Below are 18,160 nucleotides of genomic sequence, written 5' to 3' on the forward strand. Positions count from 1 at the left end.
AAGGATGCAAAAGATTCACTGCCCTTTGCTCATGCTTTTCCTATGTATGACTGGGATTTTGTTATCCAGGGTTGACAGTCAGGCACCTCTTACAAGCTTAGCTAAATAAAAACACATTAACATGGACAGACACCCATGCCTTAGTAGGACAATAGCCCTACTAATATTTGGGCTCATTTTTTATACAAACTGACTGCCTTTATCAATAGCAGTCTTTATTAGACTAATCCATCATTAAAACTGTGAAATAGTAAGTCATTTTGTTGTCTGGGGTACATTCCTGAGATCCAACTCTTCACACCCAACATCTCCCAATATCTTCTGGCTATGGATATTTAACTGTCCAGAAAGCAATGAAAAAAATATCTATATAACTAGCACTATATATTTTGGAGAGTAGCAAAATATTTTCTAAGTGATAGTGAATCTGATGCTTGTTCCTGAGACTCCAACTGTTTTGTAGGGTTGAGTGTTACTGAAATAAACCTGAGGACTTTTATACTGCAGTTATTTTAAAATAACATTTCACAGAACAATTAGTTTCTTTTAGACACTATTTTATACCTATAAAAATTGAACTGAAAAGCAGACGACTTTCTAAAAAACAGGGCAGTAATTTGTTGTGTTTCTATGCAGCAAGCACCACCAGCAGCAATGCTTGAACTATTAGTACATAAAGTGTTAGTAAAACTAGCTTTTTCCAATGAAGTATCTTCCCTTGCACAATTAGAACGGTTATTGGGAGGCTAGAAGACTATGGCCAAAAAGAGACTTAACAGAAAGGTGATAAAAAGAAGCTCTTTACTTGTACTGTACACGAAGGTCTTAACTTTCAGAAGTGCTAATCATCTGCTGCTTCCATTGTTTGCAACTGGAGTTGTGGATGCTCAGCACTTCTGAAATCAGGCCATAGGTGTGTTTTATCTTTTAAACTCATGCACCAGCCCCACTGGCAACAGTTATCTTTTTGGCCTGGTCTACACTTACAATTTAAGTCAACATAACTACAGTGCTCATAGGGCTGAAAAATCCACATCAGAGTGCTGTAGCTATGCCAGCCTACCCCCCTGTGTAACTGTAGCTACGTTGACGGAAGAATGCTTCTGTCAACCTAGCTACTGTTGCTTGGGGAGGTGGTGTTCTACAACCGCTGGAAAACGCCTTCCATCGCGGTAGGCTCTGTTTATGCTAGAGGGTTATGCTGGCATAAGTATGATGCCATAGCTATGCTGCTGTAGTTCCTGTACTGTAGACCTGGCCTTTGGAAATACATTGGAGAACACTCCTATTGACTTAAATGGAGCCTGGATTCCATCCCGCACATTTAAGATTTCCTGCAGTATTGTTTTCTTTAATTTGGTGATCTCTTCAATTTTACCACTTAGGTAGATTTAATGAAGAATTCAATCACAGCCTTCATTCTATGTAAGAGACTTATATAAAACCTTAAGTTTCACCTTGGACTAAAAAGGTTAACTCAGATTGGATTTAATATACAAAAAGGTGAAGAAAATGTATTTACACTGAAAATCTGTACTACGTCAATGGAGTTTCATAGTGCATTTATAATAGCGTACAAACTATTTTTCACCAATGATCCCATGTTTTAGTGACCTTGTAGACTGGAATGTTCCTGACCTGAGGTGAAGGGAAAAAAACAGACCAAGCAGTAGCACTAGCGTACTGAGACAAAAAATTCAATGATGTCACTATCCAGTGTCAGACAATAACATGGTATTTAAAAATAACTTTTATAATGGGTACACCCATACAAAACATTCTTCCTCTCTCTGTCTCCTTTTAATGGCCAAGTTTCCCTCCCTCCCTCCTGGAAGAGGAGAGCTCATCAGAATGGGTTTGAACAGCCGAAGATATCTGTATACACCACTTATTGGTGTGTAAGAAGAGCTAATTTTCCTCCTTTGGGTGCACTTCACATAGTGACCACCAGAACCAGTGAAGATCAAATTACAGAAAAGTCATACTATCAGTTGAAGCCCCTAGCAGAGACAAACTGTCAGCACTGAAAGTAGGGAATAAACAATAAGACATAGCACGAGATTATTTTGATATAGTATAGCAATTCATAGGGGCACGGATCATCCTTGAAGGTTATACTGTGCAGTAAATTCTTAGTTTATTTTAGTTCTGTCAGTCTATCAGAACAGTACTAAACTTAAGGTTCAGGTGGTACTTTTGCTCTAAATCCACTATTTTTAGGCAGGTGTAATTTTCTTAAATAAGCCATTTGTTTGCTTATATGAAAGAGTTTTATTAACATCTCATGCTTCCTACAGCTTTTATATTGCTTCAAAAAGAGTCCTGTTGAACAGATCACAAGCCAATAATCTTTGATCAGACTCAAAATAAATCACATTCCATTTAATTCAATTTTTATTCAATGAAATGATGTATAAAAACTTACAAATCTGAGAACTTAACTATACACAAAATAGGATGATACTCAGTTTAAACATATACACAGAGCAGAGCTATGGTTTGTGCCTTGCCCTTTCCCCCCTCTCCCCCCACTGCCTCCATTTATGGTGGGGCACTTACTCTGCCTACATAAGCTTTCCTATTGGCCCAATGAGTGATCAGTGGGCTTCCTTACTGCTGTCAGCTTAGTTTTTAGGCTACTGGCAAAAAATCCAGGCATCTATAAAAAATTAAATATAAAAATCAGCAACTTGATTTTAAATACAAAGATGCAGTGCTATCCTGAGCAATAGCTAATGCTATGGTATTTGCCCTCCCAGCGTTTGCATACTTTGCCTTGGAGTCTAAAGTAATGGGAATCCCTTAAACAATAGAATTCACTGGCCAGCACTGCAGCTTCACTTTTAAAACAACCATGATCCATAGCCACCTTTCCCTCTGTCCGCTGCTAGAAGGGGACTATATTAAACAAAGGGCCAAATCTTTTTCACCTTAACTCATGCAATTAGACCCACTGAAGTCTGAGACTACTTGTGTGAATAAGGTGATCAAGTCTCCCCTCTCCCCTCATATCCGGAATGACTCGGATCTATTGCTACAGCACATGTGAATGCAGCACTGATAACTGCACAGTGCTCGCTAGTATGCAATTTCTCTGTTCTCTAGTTTCCTCCATGTCTTGGGTGACAGCACTAATTATATTAATTTCCATTCAAACACGATAATAAAAATGCACACATCCTGGGGCAGTTTAAATTTAATTTAAAAATAAGGGTTGTGTAAAATGGCTTATCTGTCAAATAACTAAAATTTATGGACCTTTTTGGTTGAACTTGAAAGCAGATGACCAATTGTTAGATAGGGTGTGTGCATTCATTTACCTGTATATACCAAACACACAAACACACACGCTTTCTATATATACATATAAAAAGATTGCCATCACATCATTATTACTGCTACTTTAGTCAAAGTTGACTAAGTAACTAAATTTTCTTGAATGGACATAATGTCAGTGATGATACCTGAAATACATACCCCAGGGAATACTTGAGGAAAAACTAAAGGCTAAAAACAAAGTTTCCTGGGTTCACTGTGAAAAGTTTTAAGCCTTTTTTAGTTATCTTACAGAGTTTGTACATGTAGCTCTAGAAAGCACGCTGCATCATCTGCTATTTCTTCTCAAAAGGAAGACTTGTTACCAGAGAAAATAATTATAATTAAATATATATATATTCTTCGTTTACCAAAATGGTATTTTATTTCTCATTACACACTTCATTGCATCTAAGTATGCATTTAAATAATCTAAAATCTGTTTAAAATCTATTTAAATTTGAGTTTACTAGTACTATTGACAAAGTTAGCTGAATTCCCTCTACACACTTTCCTTTGTATTAAAATCAATTATGTTGTGGCTTGAGGCAAAGGCCTTTTATTTATTTATTTGTGGGAGGGGCAAGATCAAATTTTTTTATCGTGCCAGTGTAGTTCTGGTTGCAGGGGGAGTATTAGTTTGATACAAATGACTGAACTTTAAAAAATTGATAGGTTTCACCTTCAGTCTAACAACACTGCTTCCTGCTCCTTTTTGATGGAGGTTAACACTGAGTTATCAGTCTCTGTAGCTTCTGTGTCCTCACTACCTAGCAGAATGGATCTATCTTCTTCTAGAGCAAAGACAGAGTTTTGATTTTGGCACGAATGTTTGACCACTTCATTGGGAGTTGAAAATGTTTTGTCACACAAGTTACATTTGTAGGGCTTGTTGGTCTGTACTAACATGTTGTCCATTTGACTGCCTTCCTCAAATGTACACAGTTCCAGAGTCTGTTTGTCCACCATAGTATATGTATCCATGCTCTGATTTAGGCACACATGTCTGGCTGCTTGGTTGGCCCTGCAGAAGCTTTTGTCGCAAGTGCTGCACTTGAAAGGTTTGCCAGTATGTATGTACATATGCTCCCTCCAGTGGCTTTTTTGAATAAATTTGCGTCCACAGATGGAACATTCATATTTCCGTCTTTTAACTTCTCTTTCTTGATCTGCCTGCTCCAAGTTGTCTATGTCTGCAATGTCTGATGGTGGTGGTGTTTCTGCCTGCTGCTGTCCATCAATTATTGGGGAATCTGAGATCTGTTGCAGCTCACTGTCACTAATCATTCCCGCTTCAGGCACTTCCATGGCATCTTTTTCAGCTGCATTATTACAAAGAGACAGGGAAATGCTACTTTCTCCCTGTTGGCTTGATGTGAAGGGTACTCCTGTGTGGATCTGGAGGTGCTCACGCAAACTGCTTCGCAGATTGAACCGACGACCACAGAGGTGGCAGGCATAGTATTTTGGGAAGCTTCCATTCCTTTTCATAATACTTGGCTTGACATGTGCTATTGTGAGTGAAGCAGGCTGTTCATCTGAAGAAGATGCTTCCATGTTGGCTTCCTCCTCTGGAGGAGAACTATTACCTGCAGTGGAAACCAGTTCTGGAGACAGTGAAGACTGCAAAGGGTCAGAAGTGGTCATATTTGTCCGGGTCACTTGTGGCAGACTTGAAGCCAACTGTGAGAGCTGTGAGCCCTCAGACACTGGTTCTTGGCTCATCCTGGAAGGCTGTGGCCTTGATTCTCGCCCAAGTTTGTCCGTTGCTGAGGTAACTTTAGTGGGATGTCTTGTCTGGTGATCTGCAATTTGAATGCCATATAAAGAAGAGGCTAATGGAAAAACTTGATCTGGATGAGAAAAGGTACCCTGACTGGCAAGGCTGGCCTCTTGAATCAGTGGATATGCGTGCAGAAACTTTATTCCCTGTTCTAATCGAACTGGGTCAATGAGCTGAGGTGCCATCTTCCCAGTATACATCAAATGCAAGAGATAGCTGAAGATATCTGGTTGTATGTCAGTTGCTTTCAAACGGACACATTCACTGAAAGAAAAATAATTGTTTAGTAAACAATGAGATAAGGAAAAGTCTCTAGAATCTAATCTAGGTTATTCAAGTCTGAATAAAAAATAATTAGTGTTATATGCTTGAAATACAAACATAAAATTTATTACAAAATTTATTTGCTTTTAAAAATGACCTCCTCATTTTAACTGAATTTTAGGTCATATGTGCAGGAACCAATTCTTGCATTTATGCAGCACCATAACTAAACATAACACTTCTACAAGTGCCAGGCAGAAACATAGGGAGATTTTTGAAACACAGGGAGAATCACATTTGTTGTTGTTAAATTATAAATGTGTGAATGCTAAAAGTGCAAGTGTAAAACAATAACCTATAGTCCCCATAGTTCATACCAACCAGCAATTCCAGTAATGATTAGTTTTGCTTGGAAAGAGAGGGTGTAGCTTGTCATAAGAGACATGGTCTGTAGATGGGGCAAAAGGCATTAATTTATTTGGCCAATTGAAAAATGGCAATCTTATTCTCAGTAAACCAACTGCTTTGAAACATAAATGTGTTCTGACAGACCCTAAGATAATAATTCTTTTCTGCTGTTATGAAATTGCTGTCCCACACAATATATTCTGCAGTTTACAAGGATGTGTTTTTTCCCCACTAGTCTTATATTAAAATCTTGCTAATGGCTAGATTAAATCCTATCAAAGCATTCTTACTTACAGACAATTCACTTTAAGTGGCGGATTGCTAAAACAAGAAGTGTAATTTGCACATTGCAAAGCACTGAAACAATTGGGAGCTTTTATTCATTACTGTTTCATTACATCAGAGGTCACTACGTGGGTTTCAATGTACAAGATGAATATTAATGAAATTCAAGAATTTGTCAATACAAAATTTGACACATGCTTTTGGAGGCTAACTAGAAACTAGATCATGCTACAGCCAATGTTTTCTCTTTAATTTCCCAGCCCTTTTTTGGTTAAATGCAGCTACATTTAGGCCATAATCTTAAGAAGCTGTTTTCACATGTATACAGCACAATATTACAATTGTTTATAGGATTACCTACTGCTGACTCTAGGCAGAGATTGGGGAGGAGACAGTGGGGGGCATGATAAAGGGGCAATGGATTAGAAGGGGTAGGGCCTGAGGGCAAGGACTTTGGCATGGAGCCATGCTACCTGGTCTTGGAATGAAGGGCTCTGGAGAAGGGAAGCAAGAGGTTAGCAGTCGGGGGGGGGGGGGGGGGGGGGATGAAAGGAATGCAAGGGACTAGAGGGACAGCGATAGGCAGAGACTCTTATTCATGGTAAACTTTAAATGCTTAATTTTCTAGATAGAAGACATTAACCATTTAATCAGGGGTACAGTCCTGGTTTTTAGGGCTTTTTTTAAGTGCAGGTACTCAGCCACTGCCACCAGGAAGCTTCTGTATAAAATGGCATCGGCCATTTGGCATGACCTCACCCATACAGTGAGTGAGATCAACAGTGCTACAGAGTATGGGAACACTGTTCCCACAGGCTCCTGCCCCACTACCTTCAATCTGAATAAGAGGCTTCCATCTCTCCATAGTCCGCCACTCCCATTTTTTCCCCTGGTATAACTTCCGCCTCTCCAGTTCTTGTTAAAATATGCACCTTGATGGGTGTTAGAACTATCTGAGTTGGCTCTCTACCTGTGGACCTTATATACCAGATTCAAAATTTTAGTGCTAGTTCAAAAAACTTTAAGAGTTAAGGTTGAACTTGTTCACTGAAGTCCAGCTAACACCCAATAACAATACTTGCTTTTCAAAAACTCTACCCTTAAAACACCCCCCACAAACATTTTTTTTTTTACAATGTCTGGAAATAAACAGCTAAGGGATGCAGCCTGTGCTCCACTGCCATGTAATCCTTCATTGTTCACTATCACCCCTCCAAATCTTAACTTTGTAATATTTTTGCAATTTTTATGGAGCAAAGATAAAAAACAAATCTCTAACCGATTTTACAATGCCATTTCTCACACTCTCCCAGTAATTAGTTACTGGCTCTTGGGTATTCTTTTGCAGATTTGAGGAGATAAAGTTAAGTTTGGGTGGATGACAGTGATCAAGAACTACAGTGGAGACGAGGCTGGCTACCTTAACTATTCACTTCTAGATATTCTAATATGTGTTTGTTTTTTAATGGTGAAGAATTTTTGTTGAAATATAATATTAGGTTTGGAGGTTAGCTGGACTCCAATGAAACACAATTTCAACCTTACCACTTCTTGATGAAGTTCCTTGTTTGCAAATAAGAATAGATTTCGGGTTCTCTATGAATATTAACAAAAAAATCAAATGAACACTTTTTTAATGCTTCAGAATGTAGCTAGACTTTTTTAGCCAACTTAAATGAATAACATTTTAACAGTCAACATTTCTATAGTTACCTGGTCTGATGAACAAACAACATCTTAAAGTAGTTGGAGAAAGAAGCAAGGACAGATTTGTGCGCCTTGAAGTAGACATCACCAATAGCAACCGTGCAGTCACACAGGAAACCAAACTCCCTCTGTGCATTTAGCTGCTGTAGCAGTATAAGTCCGTGGTTGGCCAGATCCATTTTTTACACTCTGAAAAGCAAATGACATTTATGTAAAAGTATTTACTTAACAGTAGATGTACATGAACATTCTTTTTCAATATACGTTGTGCTTCTACTGCACCTTTCATGCAAGAGTATCAAGGTGCTTTATAAACAGTGTCTTTTAAGTAGGTAAATATCCCCATTTTATAGAGGGTTGACTGATTTGCTCAGGGTCACATAACAAGTCAGTGGTAGAAATAAGGGTATTAGAGTAGGAGATATCTAAGAGATAAATATACACAATCCAAGAGAGGGGAAAGAGAGACAAAAGAAAGATGAGCAAGAGATGAATGAGTTTATTTTTACAGGGAGATTGTATTGTATTGAGGTTTTTTGCTACTAATTTAATTATTTATATAAGTATAGTCTGGTCAGTTGGTAGACCTTTATCTCCTCAGGATTTCAATCACCTCCATCAATACCTCAGTGTGGGGAGAGGAGATCACTGACACACATGTGTCAAAGTAAACACCTACCGGCAGGGCAACTGAAAATCCAAACAGGGCTTGGAAAACCTCACTTGCCCAGGGTGAGTGGTAATTTGGAGCAGGCAAGAGGACCCAGGGATGTTATACTTGCTGACTCTTTCCCCTGAGGGCAAACCTGTGAGCAGCAGCAGCTCAGAGGTTGATGCTGTAGTAAGGGGGAGGCGGAACAGGAGCAAAGCAGTCCAGAGGTGCCATTACTGATTTTGTTCAGGATTAAGGAGGTGAATGCAGGAAACAGTGCCGCAGAGAAGCAGCTCAGGAGCTGCTACTACTTTCTCAAGAGTTGGAGGCAGAGTAGGGAGTGCAGCATCCTCTAGGACCCAATGTTTTTAACTTTTGGGACGGGGGGGCCAAGAAAGCCTTTGCGTGGATGAATGCGTGTGTGAGTGTAAGTGAGTGCGTGGGTATGGCGGGAATGATAATGGGAAGAAGAAAATGAGTAGGGATAAAGTACAGGAGAGAGACTTTGGAAAGAAGGGAGAGATGGAAAACAGAGAACAAAAGACAGTAGGAAAGGGAGGAATGGGTATAAAGCAGTGGAATGTGTAGGAAGGAAAACAAACATCCACATCAATTAAGAAAAACATACATGATCTATAATAGAAAAAAATATATACAGTGAAGCCAGGAAGGGGGAAGTGTAACAAGCCCACAGGACATACAGAAAGTTATGTTTTCTAAAGTTTAATAGAACATTTTAAACAATATTACAACAATGCAAAACTGTATTTTCCCTTTCAATTACAGGAGGAGAGGGATGGTGGTGTAGGTATTTCACCTTAGCTAACAGGTTTAGTCATTGGAGTAGTAGGTATTAGATATTTTTCAAACCTGCTGAAGGACCAAAGTATTATAACACTTTGTGACTGCAATTAGCCACCAGGCTGCTTGAATACATCGCACTGACACAGAAGTTCATATGAAATTATGAAATATGATCACCTCATAAACAAACTAGGGAAATATAATGTAGATGGAGCTACTATAAGGTGGGTGCATAACTGGTTGGAAAACTGTTCCCAGAGAGTAGTTATCAGTGGTTCACAGTCAAGCTGGAAGTGCATATCAAGTGGGGTCCCATGGGGATCAGTTCTAGGTATGTTCTAGGTCTGGTTTAGTATCTTCATCAGTGATTTAGATAATGGCATAGAGCAGTGGTTCTCAAACTTTAGCAACCCAAGGACCCCCATTTTGATTTTAAAATGTTAATGGACCCCCAAACCTCCCACTCAGCCCCAGCCCCTGTCCCCACTCCACCCCTTCCCCTCCTCTTTCCACCCTCTCCCCCAAGCACACCTCCTCCCCCCCAGCACCTACTGCACCCTGCTGAGTGCAGGGGACTGGACTAGAAGATCTCTTGAGGTCCCTTCCAGTCCTACAATTCTATGTGTAAAGTGAGTCAGGAGTGGGGAAGAAAGAATGCAGTGTACAAAGGACAACTTTGTTACGAACACTACCGCTTAATAGGAAAAAATTAGCTTCCCATCATCATAAAGGCCATAAAGCACACAAGTTGGCATTTGATATTTGTGGCTCTGCAAATATAATAGATCAAATACTTACTTTTGAGAATTTATCAACAACAACAAAGCACATTCACAGTTCAGGTTCCAATCCTGTAAGGTGCTCCACTCAAGTAGACTCTGTGACAACATGGAACACTTTGCAAGATCAAGCCTTCACTTTTATGCAATATTTTTGTGAACATCTCAGGATTTACAAACTAATCGGGGCTGGGTCCAGTTTGTACTTGGATAGAAGACCTTTAGGTGAGATAGAAGGTAGTAATGATCCAGGTGGTGGTGGCATCTGTTAAGAGGCACTCTTTATTTACCTTTCACTACCTAAGCTGGTCCTGGATACAGTATTGTTTCCTTTTCTAAACTGTAGAGTGAAGGTGGCTATTGAACAGCTATTCTATTCCATCCCAGAGCTGGCTAAATTAGTATCCAGGATGACATGATCTCAGTATGTGTGTACACCTATCACTTTTATGGGTACTCAAAAATGATAGTGTTTTAGAATCAAAGGCACTAAAAACTAATTCCATTTTCACACTCACCCTGGTGAAGGGGAAAAGAGTGAGGAAACAACCTATTTTATTTTGTTTTTAAACAATATCGAAGTTGTTTTCGGCCTAAGAAAATTCACGACTTTATTATATGATCACTAAGTTGAAGTATAGCTAAATAAGGCTGATATAATAAATCAGTCTAATAATACAATTTTGTATTTAAAACAACGTTTCCACATGGAAATATCTCTGTGCTTAGTATTATGGAGAAGATCCTATTACTAAGTTGCTGGCAGCATAGCTTGGATGGGCTACTTTGTTCTGCTGGTGATCATTTCTAAAGATCAGTTTTTGAAGTCATGTTAACTGAGTAACAGATAAAAACCATAATTCACAGAATTGTCCCTTTGCAAACACTTAAGTCTGGTATGGAGAACCAAAATATAAAGTGAAAAATGAGGTCAATTTAATTATAAAGAGAAAATCATGACAAATAACCTTAAAGAAATGAAATAGGGAGGGGGTTGCTCTGGTAGCAAGTTAGGACGTGGGAAATCTCTCACCGATGGAAGGGCTGGGAGACTGGAGACTCTCAAAAGGTGCCATAGGGTAAGGCTGGTTTGCTCTATTAGCCAGAATACGGTAAACACCTTATTAAAATCTGGCCTCTACCTGAGCCCCCGCGCAGGCCCCAGCCCCACGCCTGCCGAGCTGCCCCCGGGCTCACGCTAGCGGTGTGCGGCTGCAGCGCCTGGGTAGGACACCAGCAGCTCCCGGAGCGGAGGCAGCGGGGCTCTGGCTGGGCAGTTCTCCGCGCCCGCCCCACCCAGCCAGGTCCCTGCCAGCTTCCAGCCGGGCCCCGGGGTGCCAAGGGGCAGCTAACGCGCGTGCTTGGTGCCAGCGGCTTATTTCCACCATGGGGGTGGCGCCGCCAGGCCCCGTCGGGCCGGGCTGGGAGCGGCCTGGGCCTGCAGCGTAGAGCCCTCAGTACGGCTGGGCCCAGCTGCTGGGAGCTCAGCGGCACAGCATTCCCCTCCCCCAGCCCCGCGGGCAGCGGGCTCTGGCGCGCGGCGGGGGTGGAGTCTCGTGGCTGCTCCTCCACCCCCTCAGGAGTCACGCTCGGCCTGTGGCAGCGGGGACTGAGGACGCCTTCTCATTGGTCGCCGAGGCGGAAGGTTGAGTGGCCGCGCGCCGCTCTTACTGGCTGGGCCCCGCCCCCTAGCGCACACGACGCGCCCTCCACGCGCGCACGGACGGGACGGAGCCGGCGCAAGCAAGACGCAGCGCGAGCGGAGCCGCCAGGGCGCGCGAGACGGGATCCACCGCTGCCGCCAGGGCCGCCCAGCCTGCTGAGGAGAACCAGACGGAGCCGCCCCCTCCGCTTCGCGCGGCTCCCTCAGCCCTCGCCCCTCCCCCACGCCGGATGCCGCCGCAGGGGGCCGCTCAGCTTCGGGCGCGAGGGGCGGGGAGAGAGCGCGAGGGCCCCAACCGACCGAACCGAGCCCCGCGCGGGCCGAAGGGGGGAGGGCGCGCGAGGAAGGAGACAATCTCCCCACTTCCCCGCGCGGCCCCCATTCCCCTCGCCCCGCGCGGCCTGGATGGAGCGGCCCGGCCCGGTCGGGAGGCCAGGGAGCTCCGGCGGCGCCAGGCGCTGCTGCCGCCCCCTGTCCCTCGCCGGCCCGGCCGCCGCTGCCCACTCCAACTCCCGCGGTCGGCCCGGGCCCGCTCCCCTCTCACACAATGGCGGGGGCCGGGCCCAGCCGCTCCCGCCGGAGCCCGCGTTCTCCCGGCTGGCTCGGTGCGGCGGGGATCGGGCACGTGGGAGCGGCCCCGGCCCCCCTGCGGTCCCGGGCGCAGGACGCTCACCTGGGGGCTCGGGCCGCTGTGGCGCCTGGTCCCGCTCGGGCCGCCGCCGTCTCCGCGCCCAACAGCAGCAGCAACAACGGAGTCAGCGCGGCGGCGGCGGCGGCGGCTTTTCCTGTCCGGTTACGTTAGGGTCACATGACCGAGAGCGGAGCACAGAGGCTGCAGCGAGGAGCCCCCGCCGGGGGGGGAGGGGAGGCGGCGAGCGCTGGTGGCGGCAGCAGCAGGAGCCACCCCGCCCCTCCCCTCTCTCGCGGCGCCCAGCACAGGCCGCACCGGGCCGGGGCTCCCCGTTCAGTCCCTGCTCCGAGCCGCCAGCCACAGCTCCCCCTCCCCTGGCCGAATGGGGCCCCGGAGCCAGCCGTACCGCGCGTTATTGTTGGGGAGCTGCCCCTTTAAAAACCGGCGGGGGAGGTGAAGCCCGAGTGTAGCTTTCCCCAGCCCTAACCACATCCTGCTGCTGAGGGCGCAGCCTGCTCCTGGGGAGGGGGATCCAAGGCCTGGCTCATGTCGGGGCCTGTTTCAGATACAGCAGACCAGAGTGGCCTGCTTGGGGTGGAGCAGTGCAAAGCCACCGCTGTTCGGTGCCACACACCCACTGCATATTCCAAAACTCCCTGGACCTGCCTAAAAGCCACTTTGGACTTGCTCTTTCTTTCTGTGGGGCTCAGCCAGTGAGACCACCTTGCGCTGCGCAGGAGTGCCCCTCCGCCAGGGTGGCATCTTCAGAATTATACTGGAAACTGGGTGTGGCTATTAAACTGAGTTTAAAATGCAGTTTAAAGTGTCCACTTAAACCTTGTCTATATTATTAAAAATACCCATTGTCAGCACTGGGCAGAACTGATCCAGTGCTGGATGTGGTTTAACGGTAAGTGTAGCCAAGGACTATCTGGTCAGCACCATTTCAGAATCCACAGTAAAGTCTTGGTTTGGTTCTGCTCATCAGCAACAGACACCTTTTGCGATAAAACAAAGCTTTAAGATGTATCTAGATGGTTTTATCTATTGCAAGTGGTTGTGCCCTTGCTCAGGTCGCACTGGTTAATGTGGAAGTTGATATAACATCTGTTGTAAAGGGGATGGTAAAGACCCATCAAAGCAGAAACTACAGAGTATAGTAGGCTTTACTTTAGTGCTGGGTTTTTTAAAGGTACATCTACACAGCAGTTAAATACTTGTGGCTGGCCTGTGTCAGCTGATTTTGGCTTGGGATACATGGCTGTAAAATTATTCAGGCTTGGGGCTGAACTCCAAGCTCTGGGACCCCGCTAGGGGGAAGGGTCCAAAAGCCGGGACTCCAGCCTGAGCCCAAATGTCTACACTGCAATTTTATAGCTCTACAGCCTGAGCCCTGCAAGCCCAAGTCAGCTGACACAGGCCAGCCTTGGGTGTTTAACTGCTATGTAGACATATCCTAAGAGGTTAATTTAGGTAAGACAGGTTTTATATTTCATAGGACTGTCAAATACATAAACTCTGCAGTCTAAAATATTAAGTTAAAACATTGGCTCAAGTATAAATGCAGTTGGAATGACTTAGTTCTTCATACTCTGTCTGTAGTTTTAAAATACTTCTAGTTTTAAAAGTTTAGAAAATCTTTCATAAAAGTTTGCTCTGCAGCTTTTACACTTGTGACTGTGCCCATTTCTTGTAGTGGGAGGGAAGGGAGAGGCAGTACTGGAGTGAGACCTCATCTTACTAAGATTTTATATATTGTGCAGAACACTTGTGTATTACAAAGTAGCATAAATAAATTTGAACAAAATACATTGATGTTTGATGTGATCCATTGTCTTTGAATTGTTTGTTATTTACAAATTTTAATACATTGCAATTGGCCGTAGACATTAATGTGAATTGAGGGTGGACTTTCTCCTTTGGAAAGAGCGGAGGGGTGTCATCTGAGAAATGGAAGTTTCCCACCTTCTCAGCGGTCTACATGTATTTTTCTTTGCTGTACTTCTGTAGTCTCCAAGTCCAGACCTGAACTTTAATACGTGTGTGTGTGTGTGTGTGTGTGACGAATAGAGCTGGTCAGAACATTTTCTGCTGAAAATTTCAGGTTTTTTGGCTGAAAAATCAAAAGTTTTAAGGCAGAAAGCAAACATTTTTCACCCAAAAATTTCAATTAGTTGAAAAATCTAATTTTCCATCAAAACAATTTGGTGGAAAAATCTTTGACCAGCACTAGTTATAAAGCTTTACCCTCGAGGGGGCTTGTCCTGATGTCATTAAAATCAGAGGAAGTTTTTTCCATTTGACAGGAGCAGGATATAATACCATGTCAACTGTTTGAATTTGATCCGTTATAGAGTAAAGAGAATTTTCTGATGGCTGTTAAGTAGCATGGTGGGTGAACTTACTTGTTTCAGCCCAGTTCTTAGGAGACAGGTGTTCACATTACTAACTACTTTTTTGCAGTCTGCATAAAAAAAAAGGCCATGTGATGCACAAATAATGGAGAATAAACAAACTTTTCACCTGTAGAGCCAGTCATGATTGAGACACAGTGGGCAACTGCAGTTTTCAGGGCTGTCTGTCATCACATTTTACAAGCACTAAATTGATGGAGGGCTTGAGCCTGCAAATGAATCTGTCAAGATATGTCTCTAAGCTTGTGTGAAGTCCCACTAAAGTCAGTGGGTCTCTGCATGTATGCAGAGGTTGGATCCATAGGGAGAATCTAGCCTATAAAATCTGAATTATAAAACAAATCTTAAATCAGACTTTACAGTAAGTTTAGGAAAAAAATTATTTCAGTTGGTTTTGTGCTCACCAAACTCAAAGTTGGTAGTCTGTAACATGTACTAATGTTCAGGTATTGTGCATAAACAGAGTACTGTATCATGTCCCTAGCTGTATGTATGTGGTTGACTGCAACAGCTTTGAGTTGTTCGATTCCATGAGTGAATGTGTGATTTAAGCTTATACAGCACATATTTAATTAATAAATGGGAACATTTCTGATCTACTTGCCAGAATGGTCTGTGCTCTTTTTGACAGTGCTTCGTACTTGATTTGACTATTTGAAATATAAACTAACCTAGCTGATAAGCCAAATGTTTGAAGTTAGGGAGTTTACACAAAACACAGAGATGTTACTCTCACTGAGAACAACAAAACCATCATAATTTTAAAGTGAAATAATTATAGATAATTCTCTAAATGGGCTACTCAGAAGAGGGAAACAAATACATTTCTGGCAAGCTTTCTATTTGATAATTGAAGGCTAGGGCTTTGAGTGTCATATTTAAACAATTTTATACTGGTGTTACTCCCGTGGCTTCCATGGAGTTACTCATTCACAGCAGCATAAGAGAAGGAGAATCAGGCTCTAAAATTGGAGGAAAATGTAAATAATTGTATTTAATAGTTAGATTTTCATCAACAGTTTGTAGACCACTGTAAACTGCAGTTCATAACATTTTCTAAATAATGGTAATCTGATATCTTGATGTAAAAGGACCCTTGGTCTGATCAAAGCCCATCAGTCAATGGAAAGATTCCCATTTGAATCGGAGCCATATGGTATTTCTAAAAGCAGATTTCTTCCGCTTTGTCACTGAATACTAGATGAATAAAATGGTTTTACTTTCCTTGTATGACTTTTGACAGGCACAATCAAACTGACTAAATACTGGCCTGATCCTGCAGTCTTACTTATTTGAGTACAGGACTTGAGAACAGGAATGACTATTTGTGTGACTGTGGGCTACAGGCTCCAATCCAATCATAACATTAGACCTTATTCTGTCCTGCCAAGTATCCTGCACCCAGATAAAAGATATATTACTTACAAGTACCGCATACTATGATTTAGATCAGTGGACACCAATGATGGTACAGGTGCTGGTGGGATGCTGAAGATGCATGTTAATCCCATCGTCAATGCATTGCAAGTAAGAATTCAGTTTAGCAGTGGGAGAAGCCTGGACTAGACACCCAAACCCCTCAAGTTAATTTTTTATTTTTGGTAAATGTAATAATTAGTACTAACACTAAACTAAGACTACAGCACAGCTCTCAGTGCCAGCCTTGAGCCTGCTGTGGGGTGTCTAGAATCTGATGGTCCTATTGACTTTAATCCAGTTCAGGGTGAGTGATGCTAATTATTGTTTCCATGGGTGCCCTCAAGAGATGTCTGGCACCATTTAAACCTAAAATAGTCAGTGCCCTGAATAACCACTTGCCTTCCTCTTTTCCACTCAAACAGGACAGTTGTGTCTCTCAATGAAAAAACCCTGGCCAGTTAGAAGCAAATGGATTTAGTACTTATCCTAGGTGATGAGTGGTGGTAGTTCTGTGTAGATTATAGCTTGTATATTTCCAGGTAATATTGGAAAGGTGTTGCATCTTTCCTCCTTCCCTTGAGAGTGTTACTGGAATGCACTAGCCTCAGTTCGGTGAACAGCCTATGTGGCTGTTGCAGCCAGAGCGTACCTGAGTCAGAATACACCAAGTACAGAAGTAGCTTAAACCACCTCTCCTGTATCCTGTGTCAAGTGGAAGACTGGAGAATTGGAATGCAGGTCTCCATCTCCAGATTCAGCCTCCTTCCCAGTTTAGCTTCATATTTGAGCCCAACTTTCTCTCACTGTACTCAAACTCAGAATATGACTGCACTCCTGACTAGAATATGACACATTTCAGAGAGCTACTCTATTATACATCAATGTGAATGACTGTATACTTCTTGTAAGAGAGGGAACAAATTAATATACTAAAAAAAATACTATTGCCTTTACTGAGTGCTTCCATACTCATATAGTTAAAAGCTTATGCAATTTCTGAACTCTTCAGTGGAAAAAACGTAAAATCACACCTGCTTAACTGAATAGCATTGATAAGTATTTACAGTATTGCATAGTTTCCTCCAAATTGTAGCATACATTTAAAATTAATGGGATACTGTGCATGTGCAAAACCAGTTTGAGTGCTTAACTGGTCAACATCCACTTGAAATCTAGTTAGTATTTAAAAACAAAGTACTTTCAGGTATTATATTTGCCAATTTCTATCATTTTACAATCAAATGTTTCCTGCCCAGTTGCTCTTTGAAAGATCCACATAAACAACAGAGGAAACATTGAACATCTCTGGAAGAGAACTATCAAAAACCTAAAGTAAACTGAAGAAACCAATTTTTTCCCCTCTAATCTTTTATAGGCAATTTTCAGTTTCTTATAACAACAGGGTGGGAAAAAAGTGACTTTTTAAAATTTGGTGGTGTCACTTCAACTTCTTAATTATCTCTTGTAGGAGAACTTGCATGATGGAAATTTTCAACTTGTAAAGGTTAGGCACTGGGGTTGTATGCATAGTCTTAATTCTTACAGAAGAAAAGTTGTGTGAAATACAAAAATTAAATTAAAAAAACAAAAAAAACAAAAAAAACACCTCACACTCCAGAGACCAGCAAAAATTGGTTGCTTCCTAAAAAATATTCTGGAGATTTCTGGAATAATTTTAGAGTGGTTGTGTATATGTAGATGGTGTTTGTGTAGGTTGCACTGTAGTTCAAATGCTCCTTACATTTAGCAGATTTTTCTTCTGTTATGTGTATGTTTTCTTCAGAAGAGATCTCAGCATCCTTGCTGATTGTGTGGAAATCTCCTATTTTAAATTTTTTATAATCAAGTTTCTAGTTTAGTTTGTACTTCTCTCATCACAATGTCATTCTTTAGTAATGAATCTTGGGGGCTCCTGTGGTGCTGGGCATAGAAATTGAGGAAAGGGAGACTGTATTTTCTGGGTTCTCAGTGCTATCCCTGCTGGTCCCCATGCAATGTGGAGGGGCATAGGGGAAGGAGCAGAGGGAGGGGAAAGA

The 18,160-nt window shown here is 42.5% G+C and overlaps 1 protein-coding gene across 2 annotated transcripts; it reads right to left on the reverse strand.

The window, feature by feature from the left end:
- Positions 1-2,371: 2,371 nt before the first annotated feature.
- On the reverse strand, positions 2,372-12,359 carry ZBTB2 (zinc finger and BTB domain containing 2). 2 transcript variants are annotated; one of them, XM_065401024.1, is made up of 3 exons: positions 12,334-12,359; positions 7,769-7,951; positions 2,372-5,362 (listed from the first exon to the last, which is right to left on the reverse strand). In XM_065401024.1, exons 2-3 carry the CDS (start codon positions 7,939-7,941, stop codon positions 4,000-4,002), a joined length of 1,536 nt encoding a protein of 511 aa, XP_065257096.1. In that variant the 5' UTR covers positions 7,942-7,951; positions 12,334-12,359; the 3' UTR covers positions 2,372-3,999. The 2 variants fall into 2 exon arrangements, with proteins under 2 accessions (XP_065257096.1, XP_065257095.1); XM_065401023.1 differs by lacking the exon at positions 12,334-12,359 and adding an exon at positions 10,017-10,089.
- Positions 12,360-18,160: the final 5,801 nt, after the last annotated feature.

Source organism: Emys orbicularis, chromosome 3 (assembly GCF_028017835.1).
Source record: "Emys orbicularis isolate rEmyOrb1 chromosome 3, rEmyOrb1.hap1, whole genome shotgun sequence".
NCBI lineage: Eukaryota > Metazoa > Chordata > Testudines > Emydidae > Emys > Emys orbicularis.

Coding starts and splice junctions, on each gene's coding strand:
- ZBTB2 (XM_065401024.1), bottom strand. CDS start 7,941: ATGGATCTGGCCAACCACGGACTTATACTGCTACAGCAGCTAAATGCA. Junction 5,363..7,768: donor TTGTTTGTTCATCAGACCAG/GTAACTATAGAA, acceptor TTTTTCTTTCAG/TGAATGTGTCCGTTTGAAAG.